The sequence below is a fragment of the Elgaria multicarinata genome, chromosome 3 (assembly GCF_023053635.1).
Source record: "Elgaria multicarinata webbii isolate HBS135686 ecotype San Diego chromosome 3, rElgMul1.1.pri, whole genome shotgun sequence".
Classification (NCBI taxonomy): Eukaryota; Metazoa; Chordata; class Lepidosauria; order Squamata; family Anguidae; genus Elgaria; species Elgaria multicarinata.
In genome coordinates, this window is record NC_086173.1 from 157,622,748 (window position 1) to 157,640,578 (window position 17,831).

A 17,831-nucleotide genomic window follows, 5' to 3' on the forward strand; every position below is an offset into this window, starting at 1 on the left:
AACGTGGCAGCACGGCTTAGGTTTGCAAAGTTGCATCTGAACAAACCACAAGACTTCTGGAACGATGTCCTTTGGACAGATATGAAACTAAAGTGGAGATGTTTGGCCATAATGCACAGCGCCACGTTGGGCGAAAACCAAACACAGCATATCAGCACAAACACCCCATACCAACTGTCAAGCACGGTGGTGGAGGGGTGATGATTTGGGCTTGTTTTGCTGCCACAGGACCTGGGAACCTTGCAGTCATTGAGTCGACCATGAACTTTTCTGTATACCAAAGTATTCTAGAGTCAAATGCGAGGCCATCTGTCCGACAGCTAAAGCTTGGACGAAATTGGGTCATGCAACAGGATAATGATCCCAAGCACACCAGCAAATCTACAACAGAATGGCTGAAAAAGAAAGAATCAAGGTGTTGCAATGGCCCAGTCAAAGTCCAGACCTCAACCCGATTGAAATGCTGTGGCGGGACCGTAAGAGAGCTGTGCATAAACAAATGCCCTCAAACCTCAATGAACTGAAGCAACGAAGAGTGGGCCAAAATTCCTCCACAACGATGTGGGAGACCGATAAAGTCATACAGAAAACGATTACTTCAAGTTATCGCTGCTAAAGGTGGTTCTACAAGCTATTGAATCATAAGGTGTACTTACTTTTTCACACATGGCTTCTCCATTTTGGCTTTATTTCTGTTAAATGATGCGGTGTAATATGTCATGTTTTGTTGTTCATCTGAGGTTGTATTTACCTAATTTTTAGACCTGCTAAGGAACAGATGATTGTTATTATGTCCTGATATGTAAAATCATACAATTCCAAGAGGGTGTACTTTCTTTTTCACACGACTGTAGGCAGCCAATGCAAGCGGGCCAGAATCTGTGTTATATGCTCAAACCTCCCTGTTCCATCTATCAGTTGTTGTTGTTGTTGTTATTATTATTATTATTATTATTATTATTATTATTATTATTATTATTGCAATGCCCCTGGCACAAACGCTCATGCTCGAATAGCACACAGTTAAACTATGGAACTCACTACCACAAGATGTAGTGACGGCCATCAGTTTGGATGGCTCCAAAAGGGGGTTGACTCAATTCCTGGAGGAGAAGGCTATCAAGGGCGACGAGCCCTGATGGTTGTGTGCTACCTTCCAGTAGCAGAGGCAGTAAGCCTGTGAACACCAGTTGCTGGGGAACATGGGCCAGAGGGTGCTTCTGAACCCTCTTATCCTGCTCGTGGGCCACCGTGTGAGCAGAATGCTGGATTAGATGGACCCTTGGTCTGCTCCAGCGTGGCTCTTCTTAGGTCCTTATGAATAAATGCGTTAGTCTTTAAGGTCCCACTCTTGCTTCTGCCTCCTGTGATTTTGAGGGAGGCTGTGGGGCGGAGTGGGGCGTGGAGGGGCTGTAAAGATTGCGTCGCCCAGGAGGGGGCGGTCGGGTGCTGTCTCCTCGGCCGCCATGCAATCACAGGAAGAGGAGGACGCTGGCAGCGGCCGCTGCTCCTCCTGCAAGGCGCGACCACGTCCCGCTTTCCGCCCTCCAGACAGGAAGGCATCCAGGCGCTCCTCTTAAGACCCGGCTGAGCCCCCCCGCGCAGCCGACCCGCCCGAAGAAGTGAGTTGGAGCGAGGAAAACCTGGGCGTCCTGCACCCGTTTCTTTCGCCATGCGTAGCTTCACAGGGACGCTCCATGGGTGCTGGCGACAGCAACCCAGCTGGCTGGCCGCAGCAGCGCTGCCCCAAGCCCGAGAGTTTGTACCTGCAACACGGGGGAAGATGACGAGGTTGTAGGATTTGTTTCCAACCACTGGCCCGGGGTTCCAGTCCGGATGGCTGGATGCAAAATCCCTGGCTACTAGTAGTCCTGATGGCAACGTGGTGTCTCCAGGATCAGTGGCAGTATGCCTAGGTACACCAGTTGCTGGGGAACATGGGCATCAGGGTGCTGTTGCACTGTGGCCTGCTTGTGGGTTTTCCCCGTTGGGGCAGCTAGCTGGCCAGTGTGTAGGGTGACCCTATGAAAAGGAGGACAGGGCTCCTGTATCTTTAACAGTTGTATTGAAAGGGGGACTTCAGCAGGTGTCATTTGTATGCATGCAGCACCTGGTGGAATTCCCTCTTCATCACACCAGTTAAAGCTGCAGGAACCCTGCCCTCTTTTAAATCTGGCCACTCTAGTATAGCTCCTGCAGCTTTAACTGTTGAGATGAAGAGGGAATTTCCCCAGGTTCTCCATATATACAAATGACACCTGCTGAAATTCCCTTTTCTATGCAACTGTTAAAGATACAGGAGCCCTCTCCTCCTTTTCATAGGGTCACCTTACCATTGTGTGTGAACAGAATAGTGGACTAGATGGACCCCTGGTCTGATCCAGCAGGGCAATTATGTTCTTAAAAGGCGACAAGGTCAGGTGAAGAGCTTCAGGAAGACAAGCCACGAGGGTGGCCACTGATGCATTGCCCAAAAAGAGGGCAGCGATTTGCATAAAAATGGCATATGCTTATATAGAGAGATGCAAAGTTAGAAATAACTGTTGTCTTCGAAATATACAGTAATCTCCCCATGGTGTGGAAGGCTGTGACCGGGTGGCTGGGTGGGTCTACACTACTGCTTTAAAGCGCTTTAAAGCGCTTTGACGACATTTTGAAAACTATATGCAGTGTGTCCTGGGCCCCAACAGTTGTCAAAACTGTTATAAAGCGCTTTAAAGCAGTAGGGTAGATCCTGCCCGGGTGCGTTGTGTGCCTTGCTCAAGCTGCTGACCAGGTGCTTTGGCTGGTCAGCCTCAAGACCCTTCTGGGGGTAAAACTGAACTCGAACCAGACAATCCTTCCAACAGAGCAGGCCTTCAAATAGAGGGCAGTCGTCTGGCAGCTCTTCAAATAGAGGACTGCCCTCTGCAAAAGAGGACACTAGGACACCCTAGAAGGCACACCTGTTGAAATGGCTTCTTCTGTGCAAATACTCATGGTACAGAAGCCCTGTCCTGTTTTGCATCTGGCCGCCATGCAAATTGCAGTAGACCGCACTGCAGGCTCATTGTGAAACCACTGTCGCTCGGGTCTCTCCCTCTCCCCCATGGCCCATCTGCAATGTGGATATAACCACACCAGCCTCCATTATAAGCTTGTTGCCAGCCCTTCCTGATGAATGAGAAATGTTTGGTAATATGGTCAGACTGCCTTGCAGGGTTGTTGTAAAGCACTAAGCCTCAGCCGTTCCTCCCCTGTTTGGAAGATGATGTTCCTGGAATATAGTCTAGTGTTTGTCATAAGCATCACCACCATCCCTGCAATATGGGGCTCACACTAGACTACACAGAGGGTGATCCCAAGCCACTATCTCTCTGCTCAGGCCCTTCCTAGCCAGAATATGTAAATAATATCCCTCAGTTACATTACATGGAATGTTCTAAGCCATATTTCCTCATCTTGGTTCCATCTCTGAGGCTTATAGAATCATAGAATAGTAGAGTTGGAATGGGCCCATAAGGCCATCGAGTTCAACCCCCTGTTCAATGCAGGAATCCACCCTAAAGCATCCCTGACAGATGGTTGTCCAGCTGCCTCTTGAAGGCCTCTAGTGTGGGAGAGCCCACAACCCCCCTAGGTAACTGTCCAGCCAGAATTTGCCTTCCTGTATTCCGAAAGGAATACAAAGTTGGAATTCACTCCAGAGGCAGTGAATTCCATAGGAGCGGGGCCACCACACTGAAGGCTCTTCCCCTGGTGGACTCCATTTGGATGATAGGTCTATGTGGAACCACCAGGAACAGGCCCTCAGATGCCCTCAGTTGGTAGGGGAGAAGGCGCTCTCTCAGGTATCCTGGTCCCAAGTTGTTTAGGGCTTTGTACACTAGTACAAGAACCTTAAACCTGGCCTTGTAGCGAATAGTGTTTTCACCTTCCATTGTGTGTGTCTCCATAGCTCAGGAAGAAACTCAGCTCCTGAATAGCCCCCAGGAAATGGCCGTGGACACCTCTGCCACTTGCAGCTCTTTTGTGGCCAAGTAAATCTCAGCAGCCAGAATCATCCTCTTGGAGTGCTGGAAGATCAATATTGACTGGCGAATCATATTTCCAGAAGGGTCATTGCTGACCCTCTACTCCTAGAACTGAGGGGTAGAGTTGGAAGAGAAAGCGATGAAAGAAGAAAAGTCTGTCGGCCCTGACCTAGAAGAGGGACACTGTGGGGGAGGAAAAACTACCACTGTATTTCAGGTTGAATATATGTCAGAGCGACCAAGATGGGGAGTGTTGCAAGAGGGTAACTCGGAACCATGTAAAGGGATGCCACAGAATGGGGAAGCCCAATGGCAGGAGTTCCTGAGGACACTGCAGACCATTCACACAGGAGGGGGGAGCCCAGGGATGTCAGAGGGTGCGGCATGGGATGACACCAAGGCCTTTCTGGCCTCCTTCGAGCAAGTGGCCAAGGCCTGCCGGTGGCCTAGAGGAGAGTGGGCGGCCCGGCTCCTGCCAGCATTGAGCGGGGAATCAGAAGAGGCCTTTCAAAGCCTGGAAGCCAGAGATCAGGAGGACTATGGGAAAGTGAAGGCGGCCATCTTGCGAGGGGAAGCCCTGAGGATGGAGGCGCAGCGCCAGCACTTCAGGCAATTCTGCTGCCAGGAGGTCAGAGACCCCCGAAGGATTCACAGCGAAGTCCAGGAGCTTTGCCGGCAGTGGCTGAAGCCAGAGAGACACAGCAAGGAGCAGATCCTGGAGCTGCTGATCCTGGAGCAGTTCCTGGCCAGCCTGCCAGTGGACCTCCAGGGCTGGATCCGGGCAGGAGGGCCGGACACCTGCTCCCAGGCCGTGGTCCTGGCCGAGGACTTCCTCATGAGCCAGCGAGAGGATGAGTCTTCGAAGTGGCAGGTGTGGTATTAATATTTAATTCCTAAAGTCTGTAACAAGATGCAGACTTGTTGAACTTTCTGTAGTTCTTCGATTAAAATTGTTTAGACTTGCGCTCAACATTCTTTCTGTAGGACCTCGAATTGACTGAGGAGAATCCTTTCTGGGCCTTATAAAAATGTTATTAGCTATGTTATAAGTTATGGGGAATCTTCACAGTATGCAGAAATGTCTATATTTTTGGGTGGCCTTGTTTAGTTCTAAAATTATAGGACCACCTTAGTCCAGTATGAAATAGTTGTTTTAAATAGTGTGTGAACGTGTATGAGTACGCAGACGTTTTATTGTAATTTTATGGCTAAAAGAGATGGTACCAAACATATGGTAACAATGGTTCCTTACTTATCCAAAATCAGTTTTGGGCAAAAGGACCCCAGCGTTATTGTGTCTTCAGATATGGGCCATTGTCAACAAGGGGTAAGCGGCAAGGTGGTTTTCTACACCGAAGCAGTGAATGGGGTCATGAATATGCTGTAACGTCTGCTGTGCCCCCCTGTTTTGTCCTGGCGAATTCTCCCCACCCTCTACATGTCTCGTTTTGGTTCTCAGAGCCTATGAAGCTTCAGCGGAAGGGTTTGTGTGGGAACATAGTCATGCGCAAGAGGTGTGCCAGGTGTGCCCAGGCACACCCTAATGTCTCAGGCAATAAGCACCGAATCGAGGGGGCCATTGGGTAAGGATCCGGAGAGGGATGCAGATGCAGCGGGAATGGTCTTCCAGCAGCTCCGCCGCTGAAGAACCACTGCCTCTGAGGCAGCACGTTGCTCCTGGCAGCAAGAGCGAAAAGGAATTGTTCTGCCAGGAGCCGCTCTTCAAAGAGGCCAGGAGCAGGGACCCCGAAGGCTAATATCACCTCGCTCCGGTCAGTAACACCACAAAGTGCCACCAATGCTGGAGCATCTCCTCAGGTTGTCACACAGAGGAGGGCCAGGATCTCTTCTTGATCCTCCCAGAGTGCAGGACACGGAATAATGGGCTCCAGTGAGAGGAAGCCAGATTCCAGCTGGACATCAGGAAAAATTTCCTGACTGTTAGAGCAGTACGACAATGGAACCAATTACCTAGGGAGGTCGTGGGCTCTCCCACACTAGAGGCCTTCAAGAGGCAGCTGGACAGCCATCTGTCAAGTATGCTCTAAGGTAAATTCCTGCAATGGGCAGGGGGTTGGACTTGATGGCCTTGTAGGCCCCTTCCAACTCTACTATTCTGTGATTTCCTATCCCCCCCACACGCAATGGCCCTACCATGGTCAGGCAAGCTGAATGCGGAGTAGGGCATCAATGTCTGCAGTGTTCAATAAATAAATGAATACAAATAATGTCCTTTATGACTGAGTACCCAATAAACGTTTGCCTTTAAAAAAAAACTGTGAATACACCCCAATGAAATGTGTTGTGCTCACCTATGTGTGGGAAGCAGGAAGTGGCAGAAGGGTTCCCTCTTGCTCAGCACATCTGCCTGAAATCATGTGTTCACTAAAAGGATGGATGCTAAAAAGAGAGATCAACTCTGGTGCTTGATAAACGTGTTAAACACTATTTTATTCTTTAAATCCAAGGACGATACGTCCTAAACGTTGAGCAGAGCATTTTTGGATTTAAAGAATAAAATAGTTTTTAACACGTTTATCAAGCACCAGAGTTGATCTCTCTTTTTAGCATCCACGCTTATCGGTGTGTTTTTCCCCCCTACATTGGCATACCTTCACTAAAAGGAGCCTTGGTTCCAGAGTTAAACAATAAACTTACAATCTAAGGCTGCAATCCTATAAACAATTATCGGGAAAGAAGTGCCATTAAAGGGTAAAATCTAACAAAAGTCCTACTTAGAATAGACCCATTAAAAGGAATGGGACTTGAGTTAGTCATGACTAATTTAAGTCATGTTCATTTCAATGGGTCTACTCTTAAGTCAGCCTTACGTTTGTTTTTACTCAAAATTTGACTTCTGAGTAGACATGCATAGCTTTGCGCTATAACTCACATGTCAGGACTATGGCAGCTAGTTCCACTGTTTAGTCTTGCAAAGTTGGTCATGCAAAGTGTTACCCCGTAAAATAAAATGATAGCTTGCCTATCTACACATAGTATTGTTAATAGTTTGTGGTATATTGAGACCCTTTTAAGAAGAAAAAACCCTTTTATGAAAACTTTCTTGCCTGGTTACCTGGAGGGTGATATTTACTCGCCATAGATGACCAGGCAAGTGACTGTTTAGAAGCCTGTACTCTACATAGAATCATAGAATAGCAGAGTTGGAAGGGGCCTACAAGGCCATCGAGTCCAACCCCCTGCTCAATGCAGGAATCCACCCTAAAGCATCCCTGACAGATGGTTGTCCATTCATCATCCTTTTGCGTGCTGTAAATCGGGGTGATTAAAATATACCAGAAGAGTGGGTGTTTCATTGTATTTTTAGGAGTGGATTGAGAGTTGCAAAATTATTTAATGCTCTGGGTTTTTTGAAGAAAAGGATGTGATTTTGAGTCTTCTGTGTTCGCACTGTGTGTTGTTCAGCAGGAACTCATGGGGAAGGTGGGGAAATGTTTTTGCCTCTTTCCAGGGGCCGGTGAACCCCAAGGAGACAGCAGCACCTTTGCGTATGGTTGAGCAGACTCCAACCCAGTTGGGCCAAGAGACCATGTTCTGGCAAGTCCTGCAGGAGGAGGACGGTGGGAGCGTGCCGCCTTTCGGTAAGCGTCTCTTCCGCTGAGGTCCAGTAAGCATCAGTAGATCTAGCAGCCATTCTATGAATTCAGAAGAGTGGATAGGAAGGTAGGCAGGAAAAACGATCCTCTTTTGAACTCTATATTAGGGATTGGAAATTTCTTCCCTATGGCTCTAATCTGCCCAATCTGGGCCCTCCTATTCTCCTATTCCAGTGGTCACCGACTATGAATGAATGAATGAATACCTTTATTGAATAAGTCTTCTGACCATTTCAAAAAATCACATAATCATTAAAAACAAACAGACATTACTTAAAATTTGTGATTTAAAATTTTTTAAAAATATGCAGTTCGTATATGATATATTATATATGACTAACAGTTAATAAGACCCCTCGTATATTACAACATTTGATAAAAACTTATTAATTGATCCATTTTTTTCTAATTCTTTTTTCCTTATGCTGGCTGCTTTAAGAGCGAAGAGAGCAACCCTCTGGGTCACAAAATAGGTAGAACCACGTAAGAGAAAGGAACATTTATCCTTGGCTGTCCAGTCTCTCATGCGTATTAAAAACATAGATAGATAATGTTCTCTACATTTTGAATATAAACAACATTCAAGTAAATAGTGGGCTAAATCTTCTATTTCAGGGTTGCCACATATACATAGTCTATCTTTCGATGGAATACCTTGGAATCTACCCTGTAACATCATTGTGTCCATCAGCTCAAATCGAAGCCGGGTAAAGGCTACTCGATGGACCCGTTTCATATCAAAGAACAAATATTTTTCTTCTTTAAAGTGGAATTTTGTTCTGGCTAGCCATTTCATGGCCCTTGATTTTGACATTGCAGCTATATCAGTCTGACTTCTAATGTCTGAAATCCTAAGTTTAACGGCATTTCTTATGTTGGTATTCGAAATGCTAATTGCCTGCAAACTGAAGCCATAACTGGTCACCAACTAGCCCAGACCTGAGTCTCATGTCGGACTCCCAACCTGCAACATGGGACTCACTTCCACAATTTTACAATTGCCCAACATGGTAGCAACCGTTTCGCCGCAACCCATCTGGCCTGATTATGTGACCCACTTTGGGGTGATGCCGCACTGGTTGAAGACCACTATCCTCGGCCAGGCTCCCACCCCTTGCGTGGTACGATTTTAATTCCCATCAGAGAAGGGTTTAAGCTGCTCTGTCCAGTGCACTCGGCATGAAGATTAAAATCGATCCCTTTCTGCTCTTCAGATCATCTGGGCTTGGTTTTCTCTCTCATAATATTAGAACCCAATGTGGGGGTCATTGTGCCATGACACAGGCTCTTTACAATAGGCCTGTCCGCAGACACTCCCTGCTCAAGCTAAGCGCCACCACTTCATGAGCCTGAGGTGAGGGACAAACACCACCTTTCTACAAACTATGCGGAGAAAGGGGTTGAAGAGGAATAATTTCAGGAATAAAATAATGCACTGTGAATTATATGTGCTGATGGTGAATTAATGTCAGAACGGGTGTTATATGTATATAACTGCAGATGATAAATACCAAGGAGACACATGGGATTTTTGTGGTAGTAAAACAAACTGACTCCAGCAAAGGAGATCGTTACCTTGTCGGGGTGCTGGAGCTTGAGCACCTCAAAGATGCCATGAGCTAAACCGTGAAGGGACACCCAAGACGGGAAGGTCATGGTAGAGAGGTCAGACTAAATACAATCCCTGGGGAAGGTAATGGCAACCCACCCCAGTATTCTTGCCATGAAAACTAAATGGATCAGTACAACAAGAGATATGTCGGTATACCATCGGAAGATGGGACCCCCAGGGAAAGTGGAAGGCAAAAGGAAGAGGGGCCGACCAAGGGCAAGATGGATGGATGATATTCTGGAGGTGACAGACTTGACCTTGGGGGAGCTAGGGGTGGCGACGGCCGACAGAAAGCTCTGGCGTGGGCTGGTCCATGAAGTCACGAAGAGTCGGAAGCGACTGAACGAATAAACAACAACAAAACAAACTGAATAAAAATTTATTTCAGAGTTCACAAACTTTGTTTCATAATAACACTTTTCAGACCCTTGTTAAAACCTCTCATCCAATCCTTTCTCTCTTCTCATACACACTTTCCTTTCTCTCACACCTTCACTCTTGAACTTCTTTTATTATCAGGATTGTTTAATATACACCAACTGACTATCTGCACACTACACTCTTTACCCTGATCCTCTAATTCTCCCTCGAACCAAAGTACTTAAAAACACCCCCTTATCACCTCAGTCATTCCCTTATATATCCTCCTCCCCCCTCCTTATTCAATCTCCACCCACTCAGGTCAACATTCTAAACACAATAGACTTACAAATCTTAGACATACATTAGGGAACTGACTTGTGGGGTGGAACGCCACAGTCATCCCATGGAATTGATTGGTGGGAGATTCAGGACAGTTAAAAGGAAGGACTTCTTCCCACAGCACAGAGTTAAACGATGGAATTCACTACCACAAGATGTAGCGATGGCCACCAATTCGGGTGGCTTTAAAAGGGGGTTGGATAAATTCCAGGGGGAGAAGGCTATCAGTGGCTACTAGTCATGATGGCTATGGGCTACCTCCAGGATCAGAGGCACTAAGCCTATATGCACCAGTTGCTGGGGAACATGGGTGGGAGAGTGCTGTTGCACTCATGCCGTACTTGTGGATTACTGGTCAACCGCTGGACTAGATGGACCCTTGGTCTGATCCAGCTTGGCTCTTTTTATGTTCTGATGTTCTTATTGAACCCACTGTGCCCAGGAGCAGAACCTTCCTTAACTTGGCACAGAAGTTTGATTGTAATATTTCAGTCCAGAGTACATACAACCTTAGACAGAAACAGTGGGGAGAGATAATAATGAGATAGGAGAGAAAGATGCTTGCAGCAGTGACATCCCAATTCAGCCAGAAAGGGACATAAGGCAGAAGAACAAGCCAACAGGAAGGAAGTTGCAGGAGTCTAGAATGGAGTCACCAGAGCATCGACAAAATTCCTCTCTCTGTCTCTGCAGGTGACGGGAAGAGAGGTCAGCTGAACATGGAGAATTCTCACTATGGCAGATATGAACCAGAAGAAATGCCGAAGATAATTCCACAGATAAGCCAAGCGAATGTTCCATCGACAGCTGAGATGCATGAAGAAAGACGTGAGTCCATGAGGGGGCAGAAAGAGGAGCCTCTGAAAGCTCAAAAGGACTCTAGTGGGCGTGCAGAAGGTTTTGGAGCTGCCTGTAGTGAAACCAACATAGTGCAGGGAAGGCAAGGAACACCCTTGTTCTCCAAGTATGGTAGAAGGTACCACAACAAGTCAGGACTTGTTCTGGAACATGTCAGGGAGAACCAGAATGAATGTCCCATATTGTTGGAGAACTTCCAGCAGAAATCCAACCTCGATCCGCATCAACTAAGACATACAAGGAAGAAATCACACAGGTTCTCAGAGACTGAAGAAGGCTTCCATCGGAAAACTAACCTGCTTAGATGTCAGAGCAACCATGCAGGAGAGAAACTTTACGATTGCCCTAAATGTGGGCAAAGCTTCATACGGAGGACACAGCTGATGAAACATCAGAGGATTCACACTGGAGAGAAACTTCATCTGTGTCTTGAGTGCGGGAGGAACTTCTCTCAGAAATCAAATTTGTTGAGGCATCAGAGGATTCACACTGGAGAGAAACCGTTTGAATGTCGTGAGTGTGGGACAAGCTTCTCTCAGAAATCCGATTTGTTGAGGCATCAGAGGATTCACACTGGAGAGAAACCATACGAGTGTCGTGAGTGTGAGAAAAGCTTCAAGCGGAGATCACATTTGATGAAACATCTGAGAATTCATACTGGTCAGAACCCAGGCCACAAGAAATCCCTCTCAGAAGGGTTGATTGTTCAGGCAACTCACAGAGGAGACAGGAATCTTGTGAATACCCTTGGTGTGGGAGAAACATTGGCCGCTAAGGTTCATTGATTAGAGGTGAGAACCAGTGTAGCAGTTTAACAGGGTCCAGTGTCATCTCCGCCAAGAAAGTCTTCAGTTCCAGAGTTCACCTTGTAAGGAACAGATAGACTGCTTAAGGTGCCATTACCCGGAAGTCATTGTCCTCAAACACCCAGGCGTGTCTCTATGAGTAAACATGAATAAAAGGGTCTGTAAAATATTTTGGATTAGCGTTCTACTTGTGGCTTTCGTCCCTGTTACTAAAAGCACCTAACATATGAGTCTGTCTTATACAAACTCAAGTCATTGGTACTGTCTGTACAGGTCAGAGATTCTTCTTTTAATAAACTAGAGATGTTGTGGGTCCAGTCTGAGATCTTTGACATGCAAACCATGACTGGGTTCTCATGTCACGCGGCAGCACAGTGTGGCTTATTTAAGTCACAGCACCCATGGGCACCATCCTGAATATTCAACCTCTGGCCGTGGGTTGTCATATTGTGCAAACCCAGCCAGTGGAGGTTAAATAACCCATGGCCTGTTGTAAGGTTCTTTAACCCTCGCATAACCCCCACCAACCAGGTTAAGCATGACCTGACAGCAAATATTTGGGATGGTGATCTATGGCGTGTCATGCGAACAGCCCCCCATGTATTCTTGTATAGATATCTGGTCTCCTCATGTTAAAAAAACCCATACCTTCATAAACATAAAAAAGTCTATACAAGAAGGGAATTCTATGAATGGGTATTTTGTGATGGTGTTGATACACCTTTTGCTAAACTAGCGGTCCATGGCTCTTTGCAAAGTCTGATTCTCAGCCTTGAAGTATGAATGCGATGAGTTGTCTTCTACGTCCACATCCTCCTCAGCACATCACGATGCCATTGGTGACGGGTGAAATGAAATGGGAGAGATGATACCTTCAGTGCCATGCGTAACTCCTTGCTGCGACAAGCCGTAATAGAATAAATTATGAAAACAAGCTATAAAGTGTTGCCTGATTTGCATGATGGGTAGAAGTTATGTGGAGACAACATGAATCAGAGCGAAGAGAGAGTGCAGAAATCCAGAAGAAGATGGACAAAATTCCTCTTGTCTCTTCAGATGGTGCGGACAGAAGTGAGATTTAGCTGGAGAATGCCCAGCAAGGAGAGCTAGAGAATTGGCTTCGAGATTGGCCTAGAAAATTGCCCTGGAGGAGGCAACCCTCGAGTCCAACCCCCTGCTCAATGCAGGAATCCACCTTAAAGCATCCCCGACAGATGGTTGTCCAGCTGCCTCTTGAAGGTCTCTAGTGTGGGAAAACCCACAACCTCCCTAGGTAACAGGTTCCATTGTCGTATTGCTCTAACTGTCAGGGAATTTTTCCTGATGTCCAGTTGGAATCTGGCTTCCTGTAACTTGAGCCTATTATTCAGTTTTCTGCACTCTGGGAGGATTGAGAAGAGGTCCTGGCCCTCCTCTGTGGGACAACCTTTCCAGTATTTGAAGAGTGCTATCATGTCCCCCCTCAACCTTCTCTTCTCCAGGCTCAACATGCCCAGTTCTTTCAGTCTCTCTTCATAGGGTTTTGTTTCCAGACCCCTGATCATCCTCGTTGCCCAGTGAAACTTTGCTGTGACTGCTGAACCTCAAGGGCAGAGATGGAGGTCCAAAGGGCAGCAGGGGAACAAGGTGATTGCTAGGCAAAATAAATGTAGTGAACTCGCAGATGATCTTGCAACTGTAATTAGTCTAACCTCCACAGTGGCCTGGTTCATACAACACGCTAAACCATGCTGCTTAACCACAAAATGGTTAACAGATTGCATTGACCTTAATGCATTCCATTAATCATTTTGTGGTTAAGCATAGAATCATAGAATCATAGAATAGCAGAGCTGGAAGGGGCCTACAAGGCCTTCGAGTCCAACCCCCTGCTCAATGAAGGAATCCACCCTAAAGCATCCCTGACAGATGGCCACCCTAAAGCATCCCTGACAGCATGGTTTAGCATGGTTTAGCATGTTGTCTGAACCAGGCCACTATCCATAAGGGGGAAAACGCCCTTGTCCTCTAGGTACGGTAGAAGGTTCTTCTACAGAACTGCATCTCTTATGAAACATATTGGAGAGGGGCAGATAGTGGTGGGGAAACATCCAGCAAGAAATTAGATCTTGATAAACGTAAGAGAATTCCAGAAGGGAAACGTTACAAATGACCTGAGTGTGCATCAGAGGACATTTGATAAGATACCAGAACGTGTGTATGGTAGGGCTGTAACATATAGATGAGGAGCACAGAGGGTGTAATCCGTCTCCTGACTTGTGCTGTTGACTCAGTTGGGAGCTGGCTTTGTTCCCTCCACGCTTTTTTCAATTGGGAAAGGGGAGTTGGAACGAAACCCTGAGAAGGCTTTACCTAGGGTGACCATATGAAAAGGAGGACAAGGCTCCTGTATCTTTAACAGTTGCATAGAAAAGGAAATTTCAGCAGGTGTCATTTGTATATAGGGGGAACCTGGTGAAATTTCCTCTTCATCACAGCAGTTAAAGCTGCAGGAGCCCTGCCCTCTTTTAAATCTGGTCACTCTAATATAGCTCCTGCACTTTAACTGTTGTGATGAAGAGGGAATTTCACCAGGTTCTCCATATATACAAATGACACCTGCTGAAATTCCCTTTTCTATGCAACTGTTAAAAGGTACAGGAGCCCTGTCCTCCTTTTCATATGGTCACCCTATGGAACCTTGACAGCCTGTCCTTATAGAACCCCTTTGCCTGTCCCACATGGGGTGCAGTGTGGAAGAATCTAGACAAAATGTGCTTTGATAAACCCAAGAAAATCCTTTTAAGAGAAACAACACATGCTCTTGAGGTGCGATGAAAGCTTGCATCAGAAAGATGACTTGATTGGACATCTGAATAGCGACATGTTTTCAAGTCCCAAGGATGGGGAAAACGTCAGATGTGTACTTCAGAGAAACACCAGAGCATTCATTCAGGAAGGAAACTGCATGAAAGTTCTATATCCATGTGGGGGTGGGGGTGGGACACACTTCTGTCATAGAAAATAATTCATCAGGCGTCAAGAATGCAAACTGGAAAGGAACATGAGGGCTAAACGTCAGTCGTAGAGCTGATTTAACAAGACATGAGAGAATTCACACAGGGGAGAAACCATAATAATGCTCTCAGTGTAGGAACCGGTTCAAACCAGCTGGTGCAAAACAGGGTTTTATCCTGGTTTTATCCTGGTTGTGCTTTTTAGATTGTATTTTGTATTTGTGTTATTAGCTTGCTGGATGTTTTATTATGTTCCTAATGGTTTTAATTTTTGTGAACCGCCCAGAGAGCTTTGTCTGTTGGGCGGTATAAAAATGCAATAAATAAATAAATAAATAAAACCAAAAGTATGTTCGATTAGTCACCAGGGAATCCATTTGGGAGAAAAACCATTCCAGTACTGTGAATGCGGAAGAAACATCTCTCAAAGAAGTTTGTTGGTTGGACGCAAAATAACTCTTCAGTCGTTCATAGGTTCTCTTTCGTTTGAGGATGGGAAGACTCTAGAACACTGAAAGGAACTGGGTGTCTTCATGATCTGGAACATGTTTGCCTAAAGGGCCACTTTAAAAGCGAGTCAAGTATCTAAATTCCTGTCTCCTAAAGTGACCTAACAGGAGCAACACATTCGGTTGCCGCTGAAAAACTGGAACGAGAAGACAAGCCTCAGACTGCTTCTCAGCAACGAACATTTATTGTGACCTAAGAAAAACAATAAAGAATACGCATAACTATTGTTGAATGAACAAGTCTATTTTTTAGTATCTGACTTTCTCATGCTCTAATACAGCCTTCCTGAACCTGGGGCGCTCCAGATGTGTTGGATTACAACTCCCAGAATGCCCCAGCCAGCTCTGCTGGCTGGGGCATTCTGGGAGTTGTAGTCCAACACATCTGGAGCGCCCCAGGTTCAGGAAGGCTGCAACAGGAAACAAGAATAAAAACAATTCCAGCTGAACGCATTCAGTCTTAATCATAACAGTAAACCCCTCTTTGTTAGGAATAATGAGATGTTGATTGAAATGAGGAGCATAATCCATTCCAAAGGGAAACCATATCAATGCTTTTCCTGTGGAAAGGATCTGTCAAGTATGCTATAGGGTGGATTCCTGCATTGAGCAGGGGGTTGGACTCGACGGCCTTTTAGGCCCCTTCCAACTCTACTATTCTATGATGCTCTAAAAATGAAACTTTAACACGACACCAGAAAATTGATACTGGAGAGAAACCATACAGATGCTTTCAGTGTGGGAAATGCTTCAGCCAAATAGTACATTTGAAAGAGCATGAGAGAATCCATACTGGACTGAAAACATACACATGTTTGCGTCCAGTTCTGGGCTCCGCAATTCAAGAAGGATGCAGACAAGCTGGAGCGTGTTCAGAGGAGGGCAACCAGGATGGTCAGGGGTCTGGAAACAAAGCCCTATGAAGAGAGACTGAAAGAACTGGGCATGTTTAGCCTGGAGAAGAGAAGATTGAGTTTTAATTTTTGTGAACCGCCCAGAGAGCTTCGCCTATTGGGCGGTATAAAAATGTAATAAATAATAAATAAATAAATTGAGGGGAGACATAATAGCACTCTTCAAATACTTAAAAGGTTGTCCCACAGAGGAGGGCCAGGATCACTTCTCGATCCTCCCAGAGTGCAGGACACGGAATAACGGGCTCAAGTTAAAGGAAGCCAGATTCCAGCTGGACATCAGGAAAAACTTCCTGACTGTTAGAGCAGTACGACAATGGAATCAGTTACCTAGGGAGGTTGTGGGCTCTCCCACACTAGAGGCATTCAAGAGGCAGCTGGACAAGCATCTGTCAGGGATGCTTTAGGGTGGATTCCTACATTGAGCAGGGGGTTGGACTCGATAGCCTTGTAGGCCCCTTCCAACTCTGCTATTCTATGATTCTATGTTCTCACTGTAGGAAGCATTTCAGACAAATAGCACATTTGAAGGAGCATGTGAAAATGCATACTGGTGAGAAATCGTACCAATGTTCTCAGTGTGGGAAAAGCTTCATTCTGAGAGGAAGCCTGATGAGACGTCAGAGAATTCATGCAGGAGAAAAAAAACCACGAAGTTCCGGAGTGTGGGAAATGCAATTATCATTTGATGTCTCATCAAAAAATACATGCCAGGGAGCAATCGCTTAAATGCCCAGTGTGGAGACATTTCTCTTGGGACAGAAATGTTGTTCAGACAACAGAGATCTGATAGAGGACACAGATCTCATGAAAGGCCCAAGAGGGAGAAGTTTCAGGCAGATTTAACCGAGTTGTTGGGGGAACAAACTGGAGGAGTGTTGTAGCCTCTGTGTCCTTCACACTGCAAGCATCTGGCTGTCTTCTGTTGGAAACAGGATAGTGCTGACCAGGGCTGGTTACAGGGCGCATACAATTCCCCTGTTAAAAGAGTTCCTCTGGCTTCCAGTCTGTTTCCAGGCACAATTTAAAGTGCTGGTTATAACCTATAAAACCCTATATGGCTCGGGTCCAGGTTATCTGAAAAACTGTATTCTCCCTTAGAAGCCTGCTCGTGCTTGGAGATGTTCAGGAAAGCCCTTCTCTCAGTCCCACCACCATCACAGGCACGTCTGGTGGAAACGTGGGGAGAGGGCCTTTTCGGTGGCTGCCCCGGGGCTCTGGAACTCCCTTCCCAGGGAAGCTAGACTGGTTCCCTCCTTGGTGTGCTTCCAGAGGCAGGCTAAAACTTTTTTGTTCCAGCAAACCTTTGGGGAGTAATCTGGTCCTCTGCTTATGAGTTATTTATGCGTTGGGTTTTCTAAAATTGTTATTTGTATTTTAAATGTTTTTAAATGTCTTGAATGTTTTAATATTGTAGCATGTTTAATTATGTTTTTAATTTTTGTATATCGCTGTTTTAATTGTACATGTTTTAATTTGTAAAGCTGCCTTGAGTCCCAGTATTGGGAAAAGGAAAGGAAAGGAACCTCTTGTGCAAGCACTTGAGTCATTACTGACTCTTGGAGGGATGCCAGCTTTCACTGACGTCTTCTTGGCAGGCCTTATAGCGGGGTGGTTTGCCGTTGCCTTCCCCGGCCATTATTACCTTTCCCCCATCATTTTACCGACCTCGGGAGGATGGAAGGCTGAGTTGACCCGAGCCGGCTGCCTGAAACCAGCTTCCGCTGGGATCGAACTCAGGCCATGGGGAGAGTTTCAGCTGCAGAAACTGCTGCTTTACCACTCTGCGCCACATGAGGCTTCA

General features: G+C 46.1%; 1 protein-coding gene across 1 annotated transcript; it reads left to right on the forward strand.

The window, feature by feature from the left end:
• The first annotated feature begins 4,110 nt into the window (after window positions 1-4,110).
• Window positions 4,111-11,592, forward strand: LOC134396197 (zinc finger protein with KRAB and SCAN domains 1-like). The gene is made up of 3 exons (XM_063122606.1): window positions 4,111-4,884; window positions 7,486-7,615; window positions 10,638-11,592. Exons 1-3 carry the CDS (start codon window positions 4,153-4,155, stop codon window positions 11,585-11,587), a joined length of 1,812 nt encoding a protein of 603 aa, XP_062978676.1. The 5' UTR covers window positions 4,111-4,152; the 3' UTR covers window positions 11,588-11,592.
• Window positions 11,593-17,831: the final 6,239 nt, after the last annotated feature.